The sequence below is a fragment of the Phacochoerus africanus genome, chromosome 14 (genome assembly GCF_016906955.1).
Source record: "Phacochoerus africanus isolate WHEZ1 chromosome 14, ROS_Pafr_v1, whole genome shotgun sequence".
NCBI classification, from domain to species: domain Eukaryota; kingdom Metazoa; phylum Chordata; class Mammalia; order Artiodactyla; family Suidae; genus Phacochoerus; species Phacochoerus africanus.
In genome coordinates, this window is record NC_062557.1 from 5,421,932 (window position 1) to 5,438,928 (window position 16,997).

At 53.2% G+C, this 16,997-nt stretch overlaps 1 protein-coding gene across 8 annotated transcripts in view; it reads left to right on the forward strand.

The window, feature by feature from the left end:
* Positions 1-2,625: 2,625 nt before the first annotated feature.
* FBF1 (Fas binding factor 1) overlaps positions 2,626-16,997 on the forward strand; it is a 29,824-nt gene continuing 15,452 nt past the window's right edge. For 5 of the 8 annotated variants that reach the window (XR_007131680.1, XM_047757076.1, XM_047757078.1 and 2 more), the window contains exons 1-13: positions 2,626-2,762; positions 3,097-3,254; positions 5,044-5,071; positions 6,061-6,102; positions 9,937-10,030; positions 10,619-10,679; positions 11,338-11,388; positions 13,172-13,313; positions 13,836-13,913; positions 14,501-14,620; positions 14,919-15,057; positions 15,175-15,308; positions 16,803-16,902. Coding sequence is in view for 7 of the 8 variants with exons in the window: in XM_047757076.1 (XP_047613032.1) it covers positions 3,183-3,254; positions 5,044-5,071; positions 6,061-6,102; positions 9,937-10,030; positions 10,619-10,679; positions 11,338-11,388; positions 13,172-13,313; positions 13,836-13,913; positions 14,501-14,620; positions 14,919-15,057; positions 15,175-15,308; positions 16,803-16,902 (1,061 nt within the window). In the remaining variant the exon portion in view is untranslated. Of the gene's footprint in view, positions 2,763-3,096; positions 3,255-4,405; positions 4,490-5,043; positions 5,072-6,060; positions 6,103-9,936; positions 10,031-10,618; positions 10,680-11,337; positions 11,389-13,171; positions 13,314-13,835; positions 13,914-14,500; positions 14,621-14,918; positions 15,058-15,174; positions 15,309-16,802; positions 16,903-16,997 lie in introns of those variants that run through there. The other 3 variants (XM_047757077.1, XM_047757081.1, XM_047757079.1) reach the window with 3 other exon arrangements.

Here is a 16,997-nt window from a genome sequence, read left to right on the forward strand (position 1 = left end):
TTGCCACAGATAAGTTTGTTTCTGTTGGGTTCTTTTGTGAGCCGTTTTCACAAGGAGTACGGAGGTAAATGTCAGCCGAATCTACGGAATGATGAGCAGTGCTGAGTAGGATTCATGAGATTTTTCCGTTTAGATGGTCCTGATGTAAATAGGTTTGGGCTGTTTATAGTGGACGAAGGCTGGTTCCTAAGTGTTGGGAGCTGTATTTCCGGCTGTCTTCGCTAGACACTAGGTATGTTTGTGTTTGGACAGCAGTGACCGCGAAGCACAGTTGGTCCCAAAGCCTTTGGGGCCCTTCATGTTCTTGTCTTCAGAAGATAATTCTGCTAAGTAGCAGTTTATCTTCAGAACATTCGCTTAATTGCAACATTAACCTTGTTCACATGCTTTTCTGAGAACTCTGCTTGTAACTTTAGATGACATACCTGGAGGCATTTAATAGTCCCTAAAGTTAACGGGTTAGATCCTAATTCCGCAGTATAGGGATCTTCAGTGCAGGGCTTTGGCTGGGGCGATAGATTCGTGGTCCTAGGGTTCTCTGGGGAACAAAAAACCGCTTTAGATGAGAGTCCCTATTGTGGCTTCGCAGTAACGAACCCGACTAGTATCCACGAGGACACAGGGTCAATCACGAGCCCCGCTCAGTGGCTTAAGGGTCCAGCATTGCTGCAAGTTTTGGTGTAGGTCGCATACTTGGTTTGGATCTTGCATTGCTGTGGCTGTGGTGTAGGCCGGCAGCTGCAGCTCTAATTCGACCCCTAGCCTGGGAACGTCCGTAAGCTGCAGGTGGGGCCCTAAAAAGACAAAGCAACAACAACAAACTTTTAGATAACTTTTGGTCAAAATTCCTCCTACGCCTTTATGATTTCTTTCCATCCATCTTAGTAAAAAGGAAGAGAATTAGATGCAGATGGTCTGAAACACCCATTAATCTTTTTATGTATATGGAAGATAGCCTGGAGTTATAGATTGATTTCAAGCAGTAGCCGAACAGAGAAGCAGTGCCAGGAAATTGTTTATTCTACTCGAAGAAGATACTTTTGTTGTCTCCTGACTCAGATAAGGTTATAATCATTTTCATGAATAAAGCAGCAATCTTCTCAGTTAATTGAGTATTTACTAATCCATTCCTGGAAGATTAGACCAAATTACCATAAATGAGTAACTTTTCATTTTAAAATATTGGTGAAGTTTTGCTTTTAGCTATCCAAAATAAAATTTCCTTACCTATTCCTGTGGTCCATGATAATAAAGAATTATGTAAGGAACCTTTAGAGTTACCAGATGTTAGCTATTGCAGACATGTAAATTTCTGAATTCCAAAGGATTTTGATTTTTTGTTTTGCCTTCAATGTAAGTGAGCCACCAGTTATCTTGGGAAGATCATGGAAAACAGAGTGACTTTAAGAATATTGGACCAGGAGTTCCCGTCGTGGCTCAGTGGTTAACGAATCTGACTAGGAACCGTGAGGTTGCAGGTTCGATCCCTGGCCTTGCTCAGTGGGTTAAGGATCCAGCGTTGCTGTGAGCTGTGGTGTAGGTTGCAGACTCGGCTTGGATCCCTTGTTGCTGTGGCTCTGGCGTAGACTGGCATCTACAGCTCCGATTGGACCCCTAGACTGGGAACCTCCATGTGCAGCCCTAGGAAAAAAAAAAGCAAAAAGACAAAAAAAAAAGAACCAAAAGTTGTTTTGCCACGTCACTGTCAACCGTTTCGCAGATTATGTAGCAAATATGTGATCTTCCCCCTAATACTCTGACTGCTGACTACTACTTTGTAAACACCATTTTATTTCAAATTCCTATGGATTCGAGGAAATTTCTTAGGTCCTTGGCAGTGTAGTATTACTTTGATACCTTTTTTTCTTTTATTGTTGTGATTTGAGTTTGGTTCCTACCTGACAAGATGCATTTAGCATGTGTTGTTACCCATCCCTAGCTGGGCATGTCACTGCCGGGCAGGGGAGTAACAAGGAGATGCAGGAGTCCACAGTGTGTCATTCAAACTGGTGACCTGCCTGGCCTGAGGATAAGCCAAACCGCTAGCACTTCCTCCTTTGTAAAACTGAAACACCCTTAATAAAATCTATAGTCGACGCAAAAATGTTATTGTCTTTATTAGGGGATGGTGTTGGGTTTCACTCTGGCTTTGAAGCTTTGATTTTCATAATTGAACAGGGAGGTCACAGTCACTCGCCTAAGCTCTGGGGTTTGGCATATGAATATACGAATATATATATATGGTTTCACCACGTCCACCTTCCACTCTTTTTGTTTTACGTATAACCGATTTACAAATCTTCCCCTCTTGACAGGTTTCTCGCAATCTCCACCTCTCCACGAGTCGGCCCTCTTAAGAGTGGTAGAACTTTAAGTGCTCTGTGTGGAGCTCAGGCCCCAGCCAATGTCCAAGGAGAAAAAACCGCACAGGCGCACAGCACCGTCTTAGCGAAAGGGCGTTCACACAGCTCCTAGCAACGCGCTAAACCGCAAACCAAGGCCGTCACGGACTAACGGCCGCGGCGAGGCACTCTGGGAAATGTAGTTCGTCTCGGCGCCCTGACTCGGGCGGGTGAGCGGATCTACGACTACAACCCCCAAGATGCTTCGCTTCTCCCCAATCTTCCGGAGGCCGGGCAACTAAGAGATTAGCGTTTTCGAGGCTCCGAGGCGGGAGGCCTCCCTGAGTTGGGCTCGAGCGGGGCCTGGGCCAGCGGCTATGCCTGGGAAGTGTCCCAGCGACCGCGCCTCCGAGAGGAATGGCGCGTAACCCCGGGGGTTTTAGGGACTGGAAGGATCGTAGGCTGCGCTCGGGTTGAGACGGGCTGAGCGCGCGGAGGGGGTGGCGCATAGAGGGGCGCGGAGCCTCGGGATCGAGCGGGTGACGCCCGGAGGGCCCTAGTTGACCAGTAGCGCTTGGTATTGTAAAACGCCTGGTACGGAGGTGGCAGAGCAGATGCGATGCTATGGTCCTTGTGGCTCTGTGGCCCTTGCAAGACTTTGAGACGTTCCCGCGGTCTGGGAGGCTGGGACAGGATCGCTGGGACGTGGCAGATTCCTGGACGTGATATGAGCCCCAACGTGTTTGGCTTGTAGGTTGTGAACATAGCCATTACAGAGAAGGAGAAACAGAAGCATTCGGAGTGGCCCCTGGCCAGTGACCCCACATAAACCGCGTTCTGATGACAGGACAGGCCGACATCAGAGAACCAGAGATGCCCACCTCCACTCCTTTCTTCCAAGCTGTGCCAAAGGTCAGTTTTGGTAACGCTGAGGAGGGGCCGGGAAAGGGTGGTGATTCTGAGGTAAAACAGTTCTCTACGAATGGAATGCGTCGGATTCACAGTGTGAAGCGAAAAATTTCCGCCGACAGAAAAAATACTCTGGAGAAGTAACGGGCGTTCACATCCGCACCTTGTGCTGAAATGCTGCCTGGGAAGTAGGCAGAGGTGTTGCCTGGAAGGCGTGTTGGCCTTAGTGCACCCACCTCCTTTCTGAGATGAGTGCCTGCCGTTTTCCACATCCTCTCTCAGGGTAAGGGGCGAGGACCACTGCACCTTTTTTTGTTTCAAATAATCTGCAAGCCTTGAAAAGTTACCCAGAACACTTTGCTTTTCAACTGACTTGCTCCTCTTATTTTTTTTTTTAATATTTTTTTACGACTTGCTGCTCTTATAAGGAATTTTTTTAATTGACGGAAATAGGTTTTGACCTCTTGAATAGGTGAAGTGAGGGAAGGCTTGATAAACCACGGACTCAACCAGTATTAAAATTACATCTGGGAGTTCCCGTAGTGGCTCAGTGATGAACGGACCCGACTAGTAACCGTGAGGTTGTGGGTTCGCTCCCTGGCCTCGCTCAGTGGGTTAAGGATCCGACGTTGCCCTGAGCTGTGGTGTAGGCCGGCGACAGCTCTGATTGGACCCCTAGCCTGGGAACCTCCTATGCTGCGGGTGCGGCCATAAAAAATAAAAAGATAAATAAATAAATAAATAAATAAAATCTGTTTTGTTTAGTGTTTTTGTTTTTTGGCCTGCAGCATACAGCAGCTTGCGGTGGAATCTCAGTTCCCAGACCAGGGATTGAACCCGGGCCACAGCAGTGAAAGGGCCAAGTTCTAACCACAGTCAATTTTTTTTTTTTCCTTTTTAGGGCTGCACATGAGGCACATGGAAGTTCCCAGGCTAAGGGGTGAACCAGAGCTACAGCTGCCGGCCATAGCCACAGCAACTTGGGATCTGAGCCCTGTCCTCAACCTACACCATAGCACACAGCGACGCTGGATCCTTCACCCACTGAGCGAGGCCAGGGATCCTCACACACACTAGTCGGGTTCATTGCTGCTGAGCCAAAACGGGAACTTCCCAAATCATTTTTAAGCAACCAGTTTAACTTTCTTCATTAGGGACGAAGAGCCTAATGGGCCGAATTCAGATGAGCTGGGCAGCCCTGTGAAGGAGCCGCAAGCAGCCCCCAGGGCCTCGAGATGGTAGGCAGAAAGCAAAGTTGGTGTGTGGGAATGTGAACCTACCCTCACCCCTCCTCCCACCTCCAGGAAGATCTTGACCTTGGGGGGTGGGTGACCCCAAAGAAGAGTGATGGTTAGTCTCCCTGATGGCAGACTTCTTATCAAGCACTAAGCAAGCATTTCTTCTGAGCCTCAGAATGGGCATCTGAAAGCGTTTGTAAGGGTCTGTCACTGGTATTGAAGAGTCAGGGGAGAGTCAGGGAATAGAGGACAATGTTCCATCCTGGCTGGCTGGGTGGTATCTGGAAATATGGGGAAAGGGGGGGGACTGCTGCCCACTGACGGCGTCCACAGGGGCGTCCACCGCTCATACATTGGGGCCATTTTCATGCTCTGACTGAATCTGTTCTCAGAATTCTAAGAACATCGTAAAGGGCGTTTGCCTCTAAATGCCCTTGGTGCTCCTTTTCTGCTGGTGACCTGGCAAAAGGCAAAACACTTCCAGTTCTGCATCCTTGGTTTCAACACACATTCGTGGTCTGATCCTGTTAATGTGATTTGTTTTTCCCTTTTAGGCACCAAAAACCAAGAAGGGATTAAAAGGTGAGTGGAGGAGCTCCTGCTGTGGCGCTGTGGCTGAACAGGATCAGCAGCTTCTTGGGAGTGCTGGCACGTGGGTTCGATCCCCAGCCCAGCACAGTGGGTTAGCGGTCTGGCATTGCCGCAGCCATGGCTTAGTTTCGCAGCTACAGCTGGATCTGATCCCTGGTCTGGGTTCCATATGCTGCAAGGTGGCCAAAAAAAAAAAAAAAAAGGAGAGTGGAAATGAACATTACTCTTAAGTCAAAAATAATCCCCACCACCCATCATGGATCCACAGATAACTTAGACGTGTCCGTCTGAATGTTTCTGTTTTTAAAGCCACTCCCATGGCATATGGAAGTTCTGAGGCTGCGGGTCCCATCGGAGCTGCCGCTGCCGGCCTACACCACAGCCGCGGCAACTGGGGATATGAGCTGTGTCTGTAACCCACACCACAGCTCACAGCAGTGCCGGATCCTTAACCCGCTGAGTGAGGCCAGGGATTTACTAAAAGTCTTCACCGTAATTTTTTTTTTTTTTTTTTTTTTTTTAGCTTTTTAAGGCCGCACCCGTGGCATATGGAGGTTCCCAGGCCAGGGGTCAAATTGGAGCTATAGCTCCCGGCCTACACCACAACCACAGCAACACCAGATCCGAGCCACCACAGCCCACAGCAATGCCAGATCCTTAACCTACTGAGCGAGGCCAGGGATTGAACCCGCAGCCTCAGGGATGCTAGTTGGATGCGTTTCCGCTGCGCCACAACGGGAACTCTTTTTTTTTTTAAACCATCATCTTTTGAGAAAATTATTTTCAGTTTCTACCCTGGGGTCTTTCACCAAGGCATTGTGACCTGTTGCCAAGAGCTAGAAAACCTCTCACGGGCAGTGAAGAGCGAGCCAAGCCCAAGTCCCAAGTCCCAAGCCCAGCGCCCTGAGGTCCTGGGCTGAGGTCTCAAGACCTGACCGTTCTTTCTTCCCGAAGTCACAGTGGCCCCTCTCTTGTTTCAGACTCCATTGACGATGTCCTTGGTGACCTCCTGGGGGACGAGGGTAAGTGCCCCTTTCCCAGAAGCCCCTGATCTAAGCTTGCTCCTTTTTTTTTTTTTTTCCTCTCATTGGGATGTAATTCACAGAAAGTTCCCTCTTTAAAAATACTCTTCAGTGATGTTTAGTATATTGACACAGTTGTGCAACCCGCACCTGAGTCGAATTCCAGAACGTTTTCATCCCCATGAGGAAAGGCCCTGCCGTTAGCAGCCACTCCTCATTCTCCCCTCCCTGAGCCCTGGGCCAGCACTCGTTTAACCTGCTTTCCGGTGGATTTCCCTACCACGGACATTTTAGGCAAAGTGGAATCATGCAGAAGGAGGCGTTTGCGTCCGGCTTCTTTCGCCCTCCATACTGTTGCCAAGGTTTGTCACTGCTGCATTCCTCCCTCGTTCCCTTTCGACGTCTGGACCGCAGGCCCTTGTACAGGAAGCCTCCCTTTGTTTAGCCCTTCATCGGTGGACGGAGATTCAGGTGGTTCCCACCTTGCAGCGAGGCTATTCTGAATAACGGCTGTTGGGAAGATGCGTGCCAGGTTCTCGCGTGGGCATCTGTGTTCAGTTCTTTGGCGTGGAAACGTAGGAGCTGAATGACTGGACTCCATGGTGACACGTCATTTAGCTTTTCGAGGGCCCGCCAAACCCTTTTCCGCAGCATGTGTGCCATCTTATGTTCCCACCAGCAGTGTAAGAAGGTTCCAGCTTCTCCACATCCTTGCCCCTACTTGTTCCCTTCTTTCTGATGAAGCCGTCTGAGTGGGTGTAAAGGTGCATTTCACAGTGGGCTACACGCGTGACTAACGCTGTTGAACATCTTTTTGTTGGTATGTTGGTTGTTTTAAGGGCCACACCTGCGGCGTATGGAGGTTCCCAGGCTGGGGGTCAAATTGGAGCTACAGATGCCAGCCTACACCACAGCCACAGCCACAGCCATGCGGGATCTAAGCCACGTCTGCAACCTACACCACAGCTCACGGCAACGCTGGATCCTCAACCCACCAGGCGAGACCAGGTCTTGATCCCTCATCCTCATGGATACTAGTTGGATTCGTTTCTGCTGCGCCACAGCAGGAGCTCCCTTATGTTTTCATGTGGTTTTGTTTTGTTTGTTTTGTTTCCTTTTGGCCACCCCACGGCATATGGAACTCCCGAACCAGGGATCAGATCCGAGCCACACTCACAACCTAAGCCACAGCTGTGGCAATGCCAGATCCTTAACCCAGGATCATGAACCCACTGTGCCAGGCAGAGGGTTGAGCTTAAAACCCAGCGCTCCCAAGATGCCGCTGATCCTGTTGCGCTACAGCGGAAACTCCTCTTCATGTGTTTATTGGTCGTTGATATCTTTGGAGAAAGGTCTACAGATCTTCGCTGTTTTTAGTCTTTTTTTTTTTGCTATTTCTTTGGGCCGCTCCCACGGCATATGGAGGTTTCCAGGCTAGGGGTCGAATCGGAGCTGTAGCCACCGGCCTACGCCAGAGCCACAGCAACGCGGGATCCGAGCCGTGTTTGCGACCTACACCACAGCTCACGGCAACGCCGGATCCTTAACCCACTGAGCAAGGGCAGGGATCGAACCTGAAACCTCATGGTTCCTAGTTGGATTTGTTAACCACTGCGCCACGACGGGAACTCCTTCGCTGTTTTTAAATTAGGTTATTTGTCTTTTTATTTTTGTTTTTATTTATTTATTTATTTTTGTCCTTTTTTTTTTGTCTTTTCTAGGGCCACACCCACAGCACATGGAGGTTCCCAGGCTAAGGGTCTAATCGGAGCTGCAGCCACCGGCCTACATCACAGCAACTCGGGATCCGAGCCGCATCTGCAACCTACACCACAGCTCACGGCAACGCTGGATCTTTAATCCCCTGAGCAAGGCCAGGGATCGGACCCGCAACCTCATGGTTCCTAGTCGGATTCGTTAACCACTGCGCCACGACGGGAACTCCTGTCTTTTTATTATTGAGTTGTAAAAGTTCCTTATATGTTTTAGCTGTTAGTCCCTTATTCTGTGTGTCCATGTCTGCTGCACTGAGAAGCAGAGCTCCGGGGGCCGTGCGAAGTTTATCAGGCACAGCAAGGCCAAGGTCCCGCCTTCCCCCACACCTGGCCCAGAAGAACCCACAGAGCACAAGCCCGCGGACAGTAGAAGTGCATTATTCCTCCTGCATTTCCATCGAGTGAGGCGGCCTGGGAGTAGCCTCTTCATTTGGCACCTGTTGTGTTGACTTCCTGCTTAGAAATATACACCTCCCTGGAGGTCCCATGGTGGTTCAGTGGTTAACAAACCTGATTAGGAACCATGAGGTTGTGGGTTCGATCCCTGGCCTCACTCAGTGGGTTAAGGATCTGGCGTTGCCGTGAGCTGTGGTGTAGGTCACAGACGCAGTTCCGATCCTACGTTGCTGTGGCTCTGGCGTAGGCCAGCAGCGACAGCTCCAATTCAGCCCCTAGCCTGGGAACCTCCATATGCCAAAGGTGCGGCCCTAAAAAAAAGCAATAAAAAAAAAAAAAGAAATATACCCCTCCCTCCCCTATTTAAGTTTTTTGGAGGGCTTTTTTTGGTATTGGTTGAGTTCTGGGTTTTATCGTTGTTGTTTGTCTTTTTCTAGGGCCGCACCTGCAGCATATGGCGGTTCCCAGGCTAGGGGCTGAATTGGAGCTGTTGCTGCTGGCCTACGCCAGAGCCACAGCAGTGCAGGATCCGAGCCACGTCTGTGATCTACACCACAGCTCACGGCAACGCCGGATCCTGAACCCACTGAGCAAGGCCAAGGATTGAACCCACAACCTCATGGTTCCTAGTCAGATTCGTTAACCACTGAGCCATGATGGGAACTCCTTTTTTTTTTTTTTTAAATTAAAATATAGTTAATTTACAACATGCTAATGTCTACTACACAGCAAAGTGACTCAGTTATACACGTGTACACTTTTTTTTTTTTTTTGTCTTTTTGCCATTTCTTGGGCTGCTACCGCGGCATATGGAGGTTTTCAGGCTAGGAGTCTAATCAGAGCTGTAGCTGCCGGCCTACACCACAGCCACAGCAACACAGGAGCCAAGCTGAGTCTGCAAGACCTACACCATAGCTCATGGCAACACCAGATCCTTAACCCACCGAGCGAGGCCAGGGATTGAACCCTTGTCCTCATGAATCCTAGTTGGGTTTGTTACCGCTGAGCCACAATAGGAACTCCTACATGTATTAGTTTGTACCTACTAACCCCAAACTCTCACTCCATCCCTCTCCCGCCACCCCCCCTTGGTAGCCCCAAGTCTGCTCTCCGTGTCTCTGAGTCCGTTTCTGTTCTGTAGATAGGTTCATTTGTGCGGTATTTTAGATTCTGCATATAAGTGCTATCTTATGGTATTTGTCTGTCTTTTTTTTTTGCCTTTTCTAGGACCGCTTCCCATAGCATATGGAGGTTCCCAGGTTAGGGGTCCAATGGGAGCTGTAGCCTCCAGCCTGCACCAGAGCCACAGCAACACAGGATCCGAGCCGTGTTTGCGACCTACACCACAGCTCACGGCAACGCCGGATCCTTAACCCACTGAGCAAGGCCAGGGATCGAACCCGCAACCTCATGGTTCCTAGTCGGCTTCGTTAACCACTGCGCCACAACGGGAACGCCTGTCTTTCTCTTTCTGACCTACCTGACTTAGTACGAGACTCTCTAGTTGCATCCACCCACTCAGGTGTTTGAAGGACCTGCCCACCTCCAAAAGGCCCCCTTCCAGGAGGAAGGTGTGGGGCCAGCTTGGTGGGAACGTGCTTGCCTGTCCCCTCGCCTCCAGTTCTCTGTGGCTGAACGACCTCTCTTGTTTTCTTTCTTCCAGCCACACTGCCCGAGAAGCCCATCAAGCTAGTTTCCTGGGCCGGGGACACCACCGGAGTAGACCAGGCGCCCCCCTCTTCAAGGACAAGAGCAAAGTGAGCCCATGAGACAGGCCGGGGCATCCAAGTCCTGTTTCAGTCCTAAAGCTCTTGCCCCTCCGCCCCCCCACTGTGGGCCCCACTTGTAGTGTCACCACGTCGTCCTCCTGCCCTTGGCGCCTGGTCACTGAAAGGGCCTGGAGGAGAGGGACGAGAACTGAGCTGGAGGCCAGAGGTTCTGGCTTCTCATCTATATCAGTTCCTTCCTGTGTGACCTTGGGCAATTCCTGAACCTCTCTGAGCCTCAGTTGTCTTAGCCTCAGAATAAGAGGATTGGCCCCGTGGGGGCCTCTCCTGACAGTTACAGGGTAGGGAGGGCTCTTGTGAGCTCTCTGCCCTCCACCTTCATTTTAGTCCAAGCAATTCTGTTTTTCTCTCTTACCTGTGGTTTTTCAAGGGGCTCTACTGCTGTTAAAAAAAAAAAAGTTAAGAATCACTGCATTTAGGGGGTGTGTGAAATTTCTTTTGGCAACTCTGCCCCGGGAGAAGGGTCTGTCGAGGTTCCCCTGGACACTTTAAGCCAGTCTCCATTCTTAGAATCATGGGGACTGTTGGTGGGTGGCTGCTGACTCTGCCCCTTTGCAGGTCCCTCCTGGAAGACGATGCCTTCAGCACCAGGACAGGCCTGGCAAGAGCTGATGCCGAGGTGAGCCGGGCCCACTCCCTCCTCTTCACCCTCTGCTCAGCCCCAGAAACAGCCAGATGGGTGTTGTGGCCGAGGGGCTGCTCCGAGAAGGTGTAGAAGTCCCTGCAAAGCCACCTTGTTTTTGTTTTGGCCATGCCTGTGGCATGTGAAAGCTCCTGGGCCAGGGATCGACTGCGAGCCACAGCAGTGACCCAGGCCACTGCAGTGACAACACTGGATCCTTAATTCACTGCGCCGCAAGAGAACCCCAAAGCCAGTTTGTTCTTCAAGAGAACATACCCGAGGGCTGCTGAGTGGACTCAGAGCGACATCCGTTTCCTTCCTCCCCGTGAGCTAGAAAGCAGATGTCCTAGCAGGGGCCGGAGGCTCGGATGTTCCCCTTTGAACTGTGCTTCTGCAATCAGCCCCACAGCTGCCAGGCCTGGGGTGGCAGTGGTCCTCCCTCAGGAGGGACAGAAAGTGGCAGCGCTTTCTGGGTCCCCCACAAGTGGGCAAGTTCGACTTCAAGCAATGCCCGAGCCCCCCCGTGAGGGCAGGACCCTCCCCTTTACACCCCGACGGCCCGGCCTTGCTCCTGCCCTAACAGAAGTGCAGCAGCAAGGACCCTGAGCTTTGTGGGGCCTCGACAAACACGTGTCCTCACCCTCCTGGCGTGTAGGTCTCGGATATTTCAGACGTAGACCCGCAGTCCCTGCTCCAGGCCATGCAGGTAAGGAAACCGCTTGCACGATTCAGGGAGCTGGGGAGATGGGGTAGGATCATGTTTCATGCCAAGCCTTCATTCTCCGTCTGATTTCTTCCTTTACAATGTGTGTTTCTGAGCCCTTCCGAGCGCAAGAATGGCATTCAGGGAGTTCCCATCGTGGCTCAGCGGAAACGAATGCGACTAGCATCCATGAGGATGCAGGTTCAATCCCTGGCCTGGCTCAGTGGGCCAGGGATCCTGCATTGCCCTGAGCTGTGGTGTAGGTTGCAGACACGGCTCAGATCCTGCGTGGCTGTGGCTGTGGTGTAGGCCAGCAGCTGTAGCTCCGATTCAACCCCTAGCCTGGGAACTTCTGTATGCCAAGGGCGCGGCCGTAAAAAGCAGAAAACCCCAGAAAATGAAAAGAATGGCTTTCATCCACGTGCTCTGGCCCTCCATGCCCCTCTGGTGTAAATCAGTTTTTCCGGTTTGTGAAGATCTGCCCACCCAGAGACACAGCCCCGTCACAGGCCTCTGGTGAAACGGGGCTGGCTCCCTCCTGAGGAAAAGGGGAGATGGTCTCCCCTAAATCTTCCTCCAGATTTCTCCTGCCAGGTCCCCTGGTACAGCTGTCCTCTCATCAGATCAAGCCCCAAGCTAGTCTCTGCCAGGGAATTTTGAGCCGTAAATCTGAACAGTTCATAAGCGAAATCTCTCGGCGCTCGGTGGCCTGGCTGGGCCCTAAAACCCTGAGTCGCCCTTGGTGCTCCCTCCCCTTCCGTCCAGCCTGGCCTCCGCCTCATGTCCCTTCTGGCCAACCCGTGTTGCCAGGAGCCAGGGCTGAGCACCTGCTTGCCACCCTGCGGGGCCCTAAAGAGTTGGGGTCTCTCCCTTCTTGGCTCCAGAGTCAGCCTCTTTCCCCTCAACTTGAAACCACGCTTGCCCAAGACCAGGCCGCTGCGACCCTGAGTCGGCCCCTCGAGTCCTCTGACTCGGCTAATGGCAGTGGCTCTGAGTCTCTCATTCCAGAACCGGGAACCGAACCGCCCACCCACTCTGCCTGCCTTTGGGTCCGTTATCTTTCCCACCTCAGCTCTTTTCTGAGTAATTTTCTCACTTTGTTTTGCTTCCTCAATACTGGCCCTGGCGTGCCAGCTGCCCTCCTCAAGTGCAAGTCTATTGTCCTTTCAGAATTGTCGAGCCGCCAGTCGGTATCAGGGCTCGTGGTGACAGTGAGTCCCGACGCCTCCTCTCCCAGCCTGGTTAGGGTGGCTTTGAATGTCCTCACCCTAGAGCATCGGTTAACACAGACCAACAGTCTCACCCTACCGCTGCCTCGGATGGCACTTGGCGTCCCCTGACCCAGGCAGGCTAAGGGACCCAGATCAGATTTCCCGTGACTTTGGACGAAGGGTTATCTCAGGTCCCGCCTTACTGCCCAGGAGCCTGCTCTTTTGTCTCTACGGCCAACAGCTTCAGCGTGTGCTGAGCCTTTGTGAGGAGCTGCTGTCAGCAGATTTTAGGCACCCTCTCGTCCTGGCACTGAGGCAGCAGCTACTAGTAAGGCTGGTAGAAGTCCCAGGAGACCATTCGGCTTATCTGAGATGCTGTGTGGGACCTCTGGGCTTTGGCCCTGCCTCTGTCCTTGTTCTGTAACCTTGGAGGGGTCGGTTTCCCCCCACCAAGTCCCCATTTGTTCCCCGTGGAGATTGGAGGCAGCGCCCTTCCCAGGCTGCTCAGAGCTCGGGGACACGGAGCTGCCGGCTGAGCACCTGTGGGGCGCCCTCCCGCCTTCTCGCGTTTCCAGGACCTGGATGACATGGATGCTGGTCTCTTTGGTCTGAAGACGTCGAATCTAGGCTCAAGCACGAGGTCTGCAAAGGTCTCTGGGCAAGAAGAGCAGCCTAGTAAACTGAGACCCGCCGGGGTGTTCACTGCCCACGAGGAAGGTGTGTGGAAGATAGGTCCCCAGACCCAGGGCCACCTGGGGCGTGTGGAGGGCGTGTGGAGGTGCTCGCACGTCCCCATGGGTTTTCTCTGCCTGGACAGGGCGGCCGGGCACTCACTGTGTCCCCGTGGGTGTTTGGATGTCTGTGGTCGGGGAGGGAGGCGGGCTGAGCTTTTACCCTTCCTCAGCCTCTTCCAGTCCCTCTAAGTCCAGCGTGGCCGCTCCTGGAGAAGCCCTTGGAGATTAACTGGAGATTTTCTGGTTGCCTGTACGTCTCCCAAACCTGGGTTTCTGTTTGGAATGACTTGTGCATAGAGGCCGGGGTGAGCTTCCTGACCACATTTCCCGGCCAGAAGCCTGTTTGAGAACGAGGGACCTATCCCATGGCTGTGTCCACGGCCGCAGGCCCTTGGCCGCCGGGTAGAAGCCTGCGCCAGCCCAGTGGTCCCGGTCATCGTGTGGCCGCACGTGGGCCAAGAGAGCCCCAAGGCCTGAGACCTTGCCTCGTCTTTGCTCCCTGCAGGAGATGCCATTCCCGCCAAGAAGCTACCTCCCTCTCCCACCAGCTCTGGGCATCAGTACCGGAAGTTCTCCTTCGAAGGTACCACAGGCCCTGCAGTCATGCCTCTGGGACGCTTCGGTTTTGCGAGCGGAGTAGCCAGGGCGCTGCTTCCTTGCTTCTGCCCGAGGCTGAGTCACTGTGTCATCAGATGAGGAGCCGACAGCTGGCAGCACTGATTCATCCCTCCTCGCTTCAGGGAGGGACCAATTCTGTTCCACCGGCTGGGCTGTTGGGGGCACGCACTTGCAGGGACTTTGAAGCCAGGTGTCAAACTGAAGATTTTATGAAATCAAGGGAAAATTCCCTTTCCCATCGCAATCGCAGGGATGTTTTACTTCTCCCCTCCTGCCTTGGGGACGTTTCCAGAAGGCTTGGGCAGGTGGCCGAGCCTGGGTAGTGGCACTGGAAGGCAGGCAGGGGGCTGTTCTCCTTGCTCCCCCTCCTTTCCTGAGCCCGGTCTGTGTCTGAGCCCCCCTGTCTCCCAGGCCCTGTCCCTGATGCCAGGTGGCTTGTTGGGGATCCGAGAGCTGGGAATCTGCAGTCCAGGGCCACGCGCCCCAGGGCAGCACGATGCCTGCTTCCTGCACAAAGCGACCGTCCCCCCTGTGCTCTCCCTCTGCCGGCAGACATGGAGGACCCCTTGGCCGGACTCCTCTCCGATGATGAGGGAGGAGTTGCCAAGAAGCCGTCTGGGACAGAGAGTAAAACAGCTTCCGAAAAGAACCCAGTCCCGGTCAGAGACCAAGGTAGGGAGGGGTGGGCTTGTGACCTGTCCCGGGGCAGGTGCAGGCGGCTCCCTCAACTGTCTGGTGCAGAACCAGAGACCCCACCAGGCGGGAACCACAGGTCGGAGATCCTGGACCACAAGGTTCTCCGTCTCTGAGGACAGAGGGGGATGCGTGAGCCTAGGAGTGGGGCAGGCTGTTGGCTCCCGTGGGCAGAGGTTCCACCCAGAGGTCGGGGTGGCAGGAAATCACCTCTTCGGCCCGTTCAGACTTGGCACTGAGAGCAAGAAGGCCGTGAGCGTCGTGTTTTGTCTCTTAGGGCCCGCTATTCCTCTAACTCCTGGGGACACCCCAGTCCGGAAGAAAGGAGACTCGCTGTTTGACAATGGGGACGACATCGTGGCCGCCCTGGGCTTTGGAGACAGCCCCAAGGCGGAGAGGAGGCGGACGGGAGACCAGTAAGGGCCCTGAGGAGCCCAGAGTCCAGGCAGGGCGAAAAGCTAGAGGGAGGGTAGAGTGTGGCCCCCCAGAGCCCCTCATCCTGGCACAGACCCGCCCCTTGTCCCGTCCTGCAGGGAAGGGCCCCTCCCTGCTCGCTCCAAGCTGGATGAGCTGCTGGGTCGGGGCACGGCCGCCAGACTCCTGGCCCGCCCGGGCACTGGGGAGCACAGGGAGTTCCAGCTGAACCCGAAGTACCAGAGGCCGCAGGGTGAGGAAGCTTGTGGGCATGGGGGAAGGGGGGGGTTACCACAGCCCATAGTAAGAAATAAACTAACAGGCTTTAGGAGTTCCCTCGTGGCTCAGCAGGTTAAGAATCCAGCGTTGTCACTGCTGTGGCGCCGGTTCCATCCCTGGCCTGGGAACTTCTTTTTTTTTTTTTTGTCTTTTTGCCATTTCTAGCGCTGCTCCTGCAGCATATGGAGGTTCCCAGGCTAGGGGTCTAATCAGAGCTGTAGCCACCAGCCTACACCACAGCTACAACAACGTGGGATCCAAGCCACATCTGCAGTCTACACCACAGCTCACGGCAACGCCGGATCCTTAACCCACTGAGCAAGGCCAGGGGTCGAACCCACAACCTCATGGTTCCTAGTCGGATTCGTTAACCACTGAGCCACGACGGGAACTCCTGGCCTGGGAACTTTGCATGGCGAGGGTGTGGCCAAAACAAAGCAATATGAGGAGTTCCCGTTGTGGCGCAGCAGAAATGAATCCAACTAGGAACCATGAGGTTGCGAGTTCAATCCCTGGCCTCAGTCAGTGGGTTAAGGATCTGGCGTTGCCGTGAGCTGTGGTGCAAGACACACACGGCTCGGATCCCGCATTGCTGTGGCTGTGCTATAGGCCAGCAGCTACAGCTCCGATTCAGCCTCTAGCCTGGGAACCTCCATATGCTGTGGGTGCAGGCCTAAAAAGACAAAACAAAATTAAAAAAAATATATATGCTTTACCTCTTGTCACACACAGTAGTATTCACATTTATAACTGAGACAGAGGTGTCAGGAAATCATAATTACCATGTCGAGTGCTCTGTTGTTTTTTGTTTATGTGCTCTTTAACCTAAAAATGCATTGGTTGTGACTCATTGGTTTCTCCGCTTGCTAAAGGGCAGTGGCTCACGGTTGGAAGCACACTGCTCTGGACCAGTGTTTCTCTGATGGGCCCACCGGCCATCGGTTGAGAATCATTCTTGTGGTAGGAGCAGCTCTCAGGGCCCCGAGGGCACCCTGCCCCGAGGGCTCCTGGTGGATGTGCCACCTGCCGGACGCCCAGCCCCTCACCCTGCCTCCGCCACAGCAGCTTCCCCTTCACTCATCCTGCCCGTCAAGCTGCCTGTTCAGCTTCTCTTTTTTCCTTTTATTCAGTCTTTTTAGGGCCACACCCTCGCCACATGGAAGTTCCCAGGCTAGGGATTGAATCGGAGCTGCAGCCACCAGCTTAGGCCACAGCCACAGCAGTGCCAGATCCGAGCCATGTCTGCTGCCTACACCACAGCTCACGGCAAGGCTGGGTCCTTAACCCACTGAGCAGGGCCAGGGCTTGAACCTACGTCCTCATGGATACGAGTTGAGTCCATTACCATGGAGCCACGACAGGAACTCCCAGTTCAGCTTTTCTTAAACAAAGAATTTTGTAGCTGCAAAAGAAGGGTTTCCCCACCCCAGCCTGCTCAGCTCTCAATCATAGGTTCCTTAATTCACAGCCAGAGAAGACGCCTGGGGAGACGAGGACTTCACCTTTGGAGCCTACCAGCCCACCTTGTGCTCGCCCGAGGGCCGGCAGCCCCGCCGGCATTCCGTCCGGTAAGCATGGAGACAGGCCGCCCGCTGGCACAGCAGGCGTGGCCCTGCCCTTCCCCAGCCCAGGCTTGTTTGGGAGGCACTGGGCTGCGTGGGTG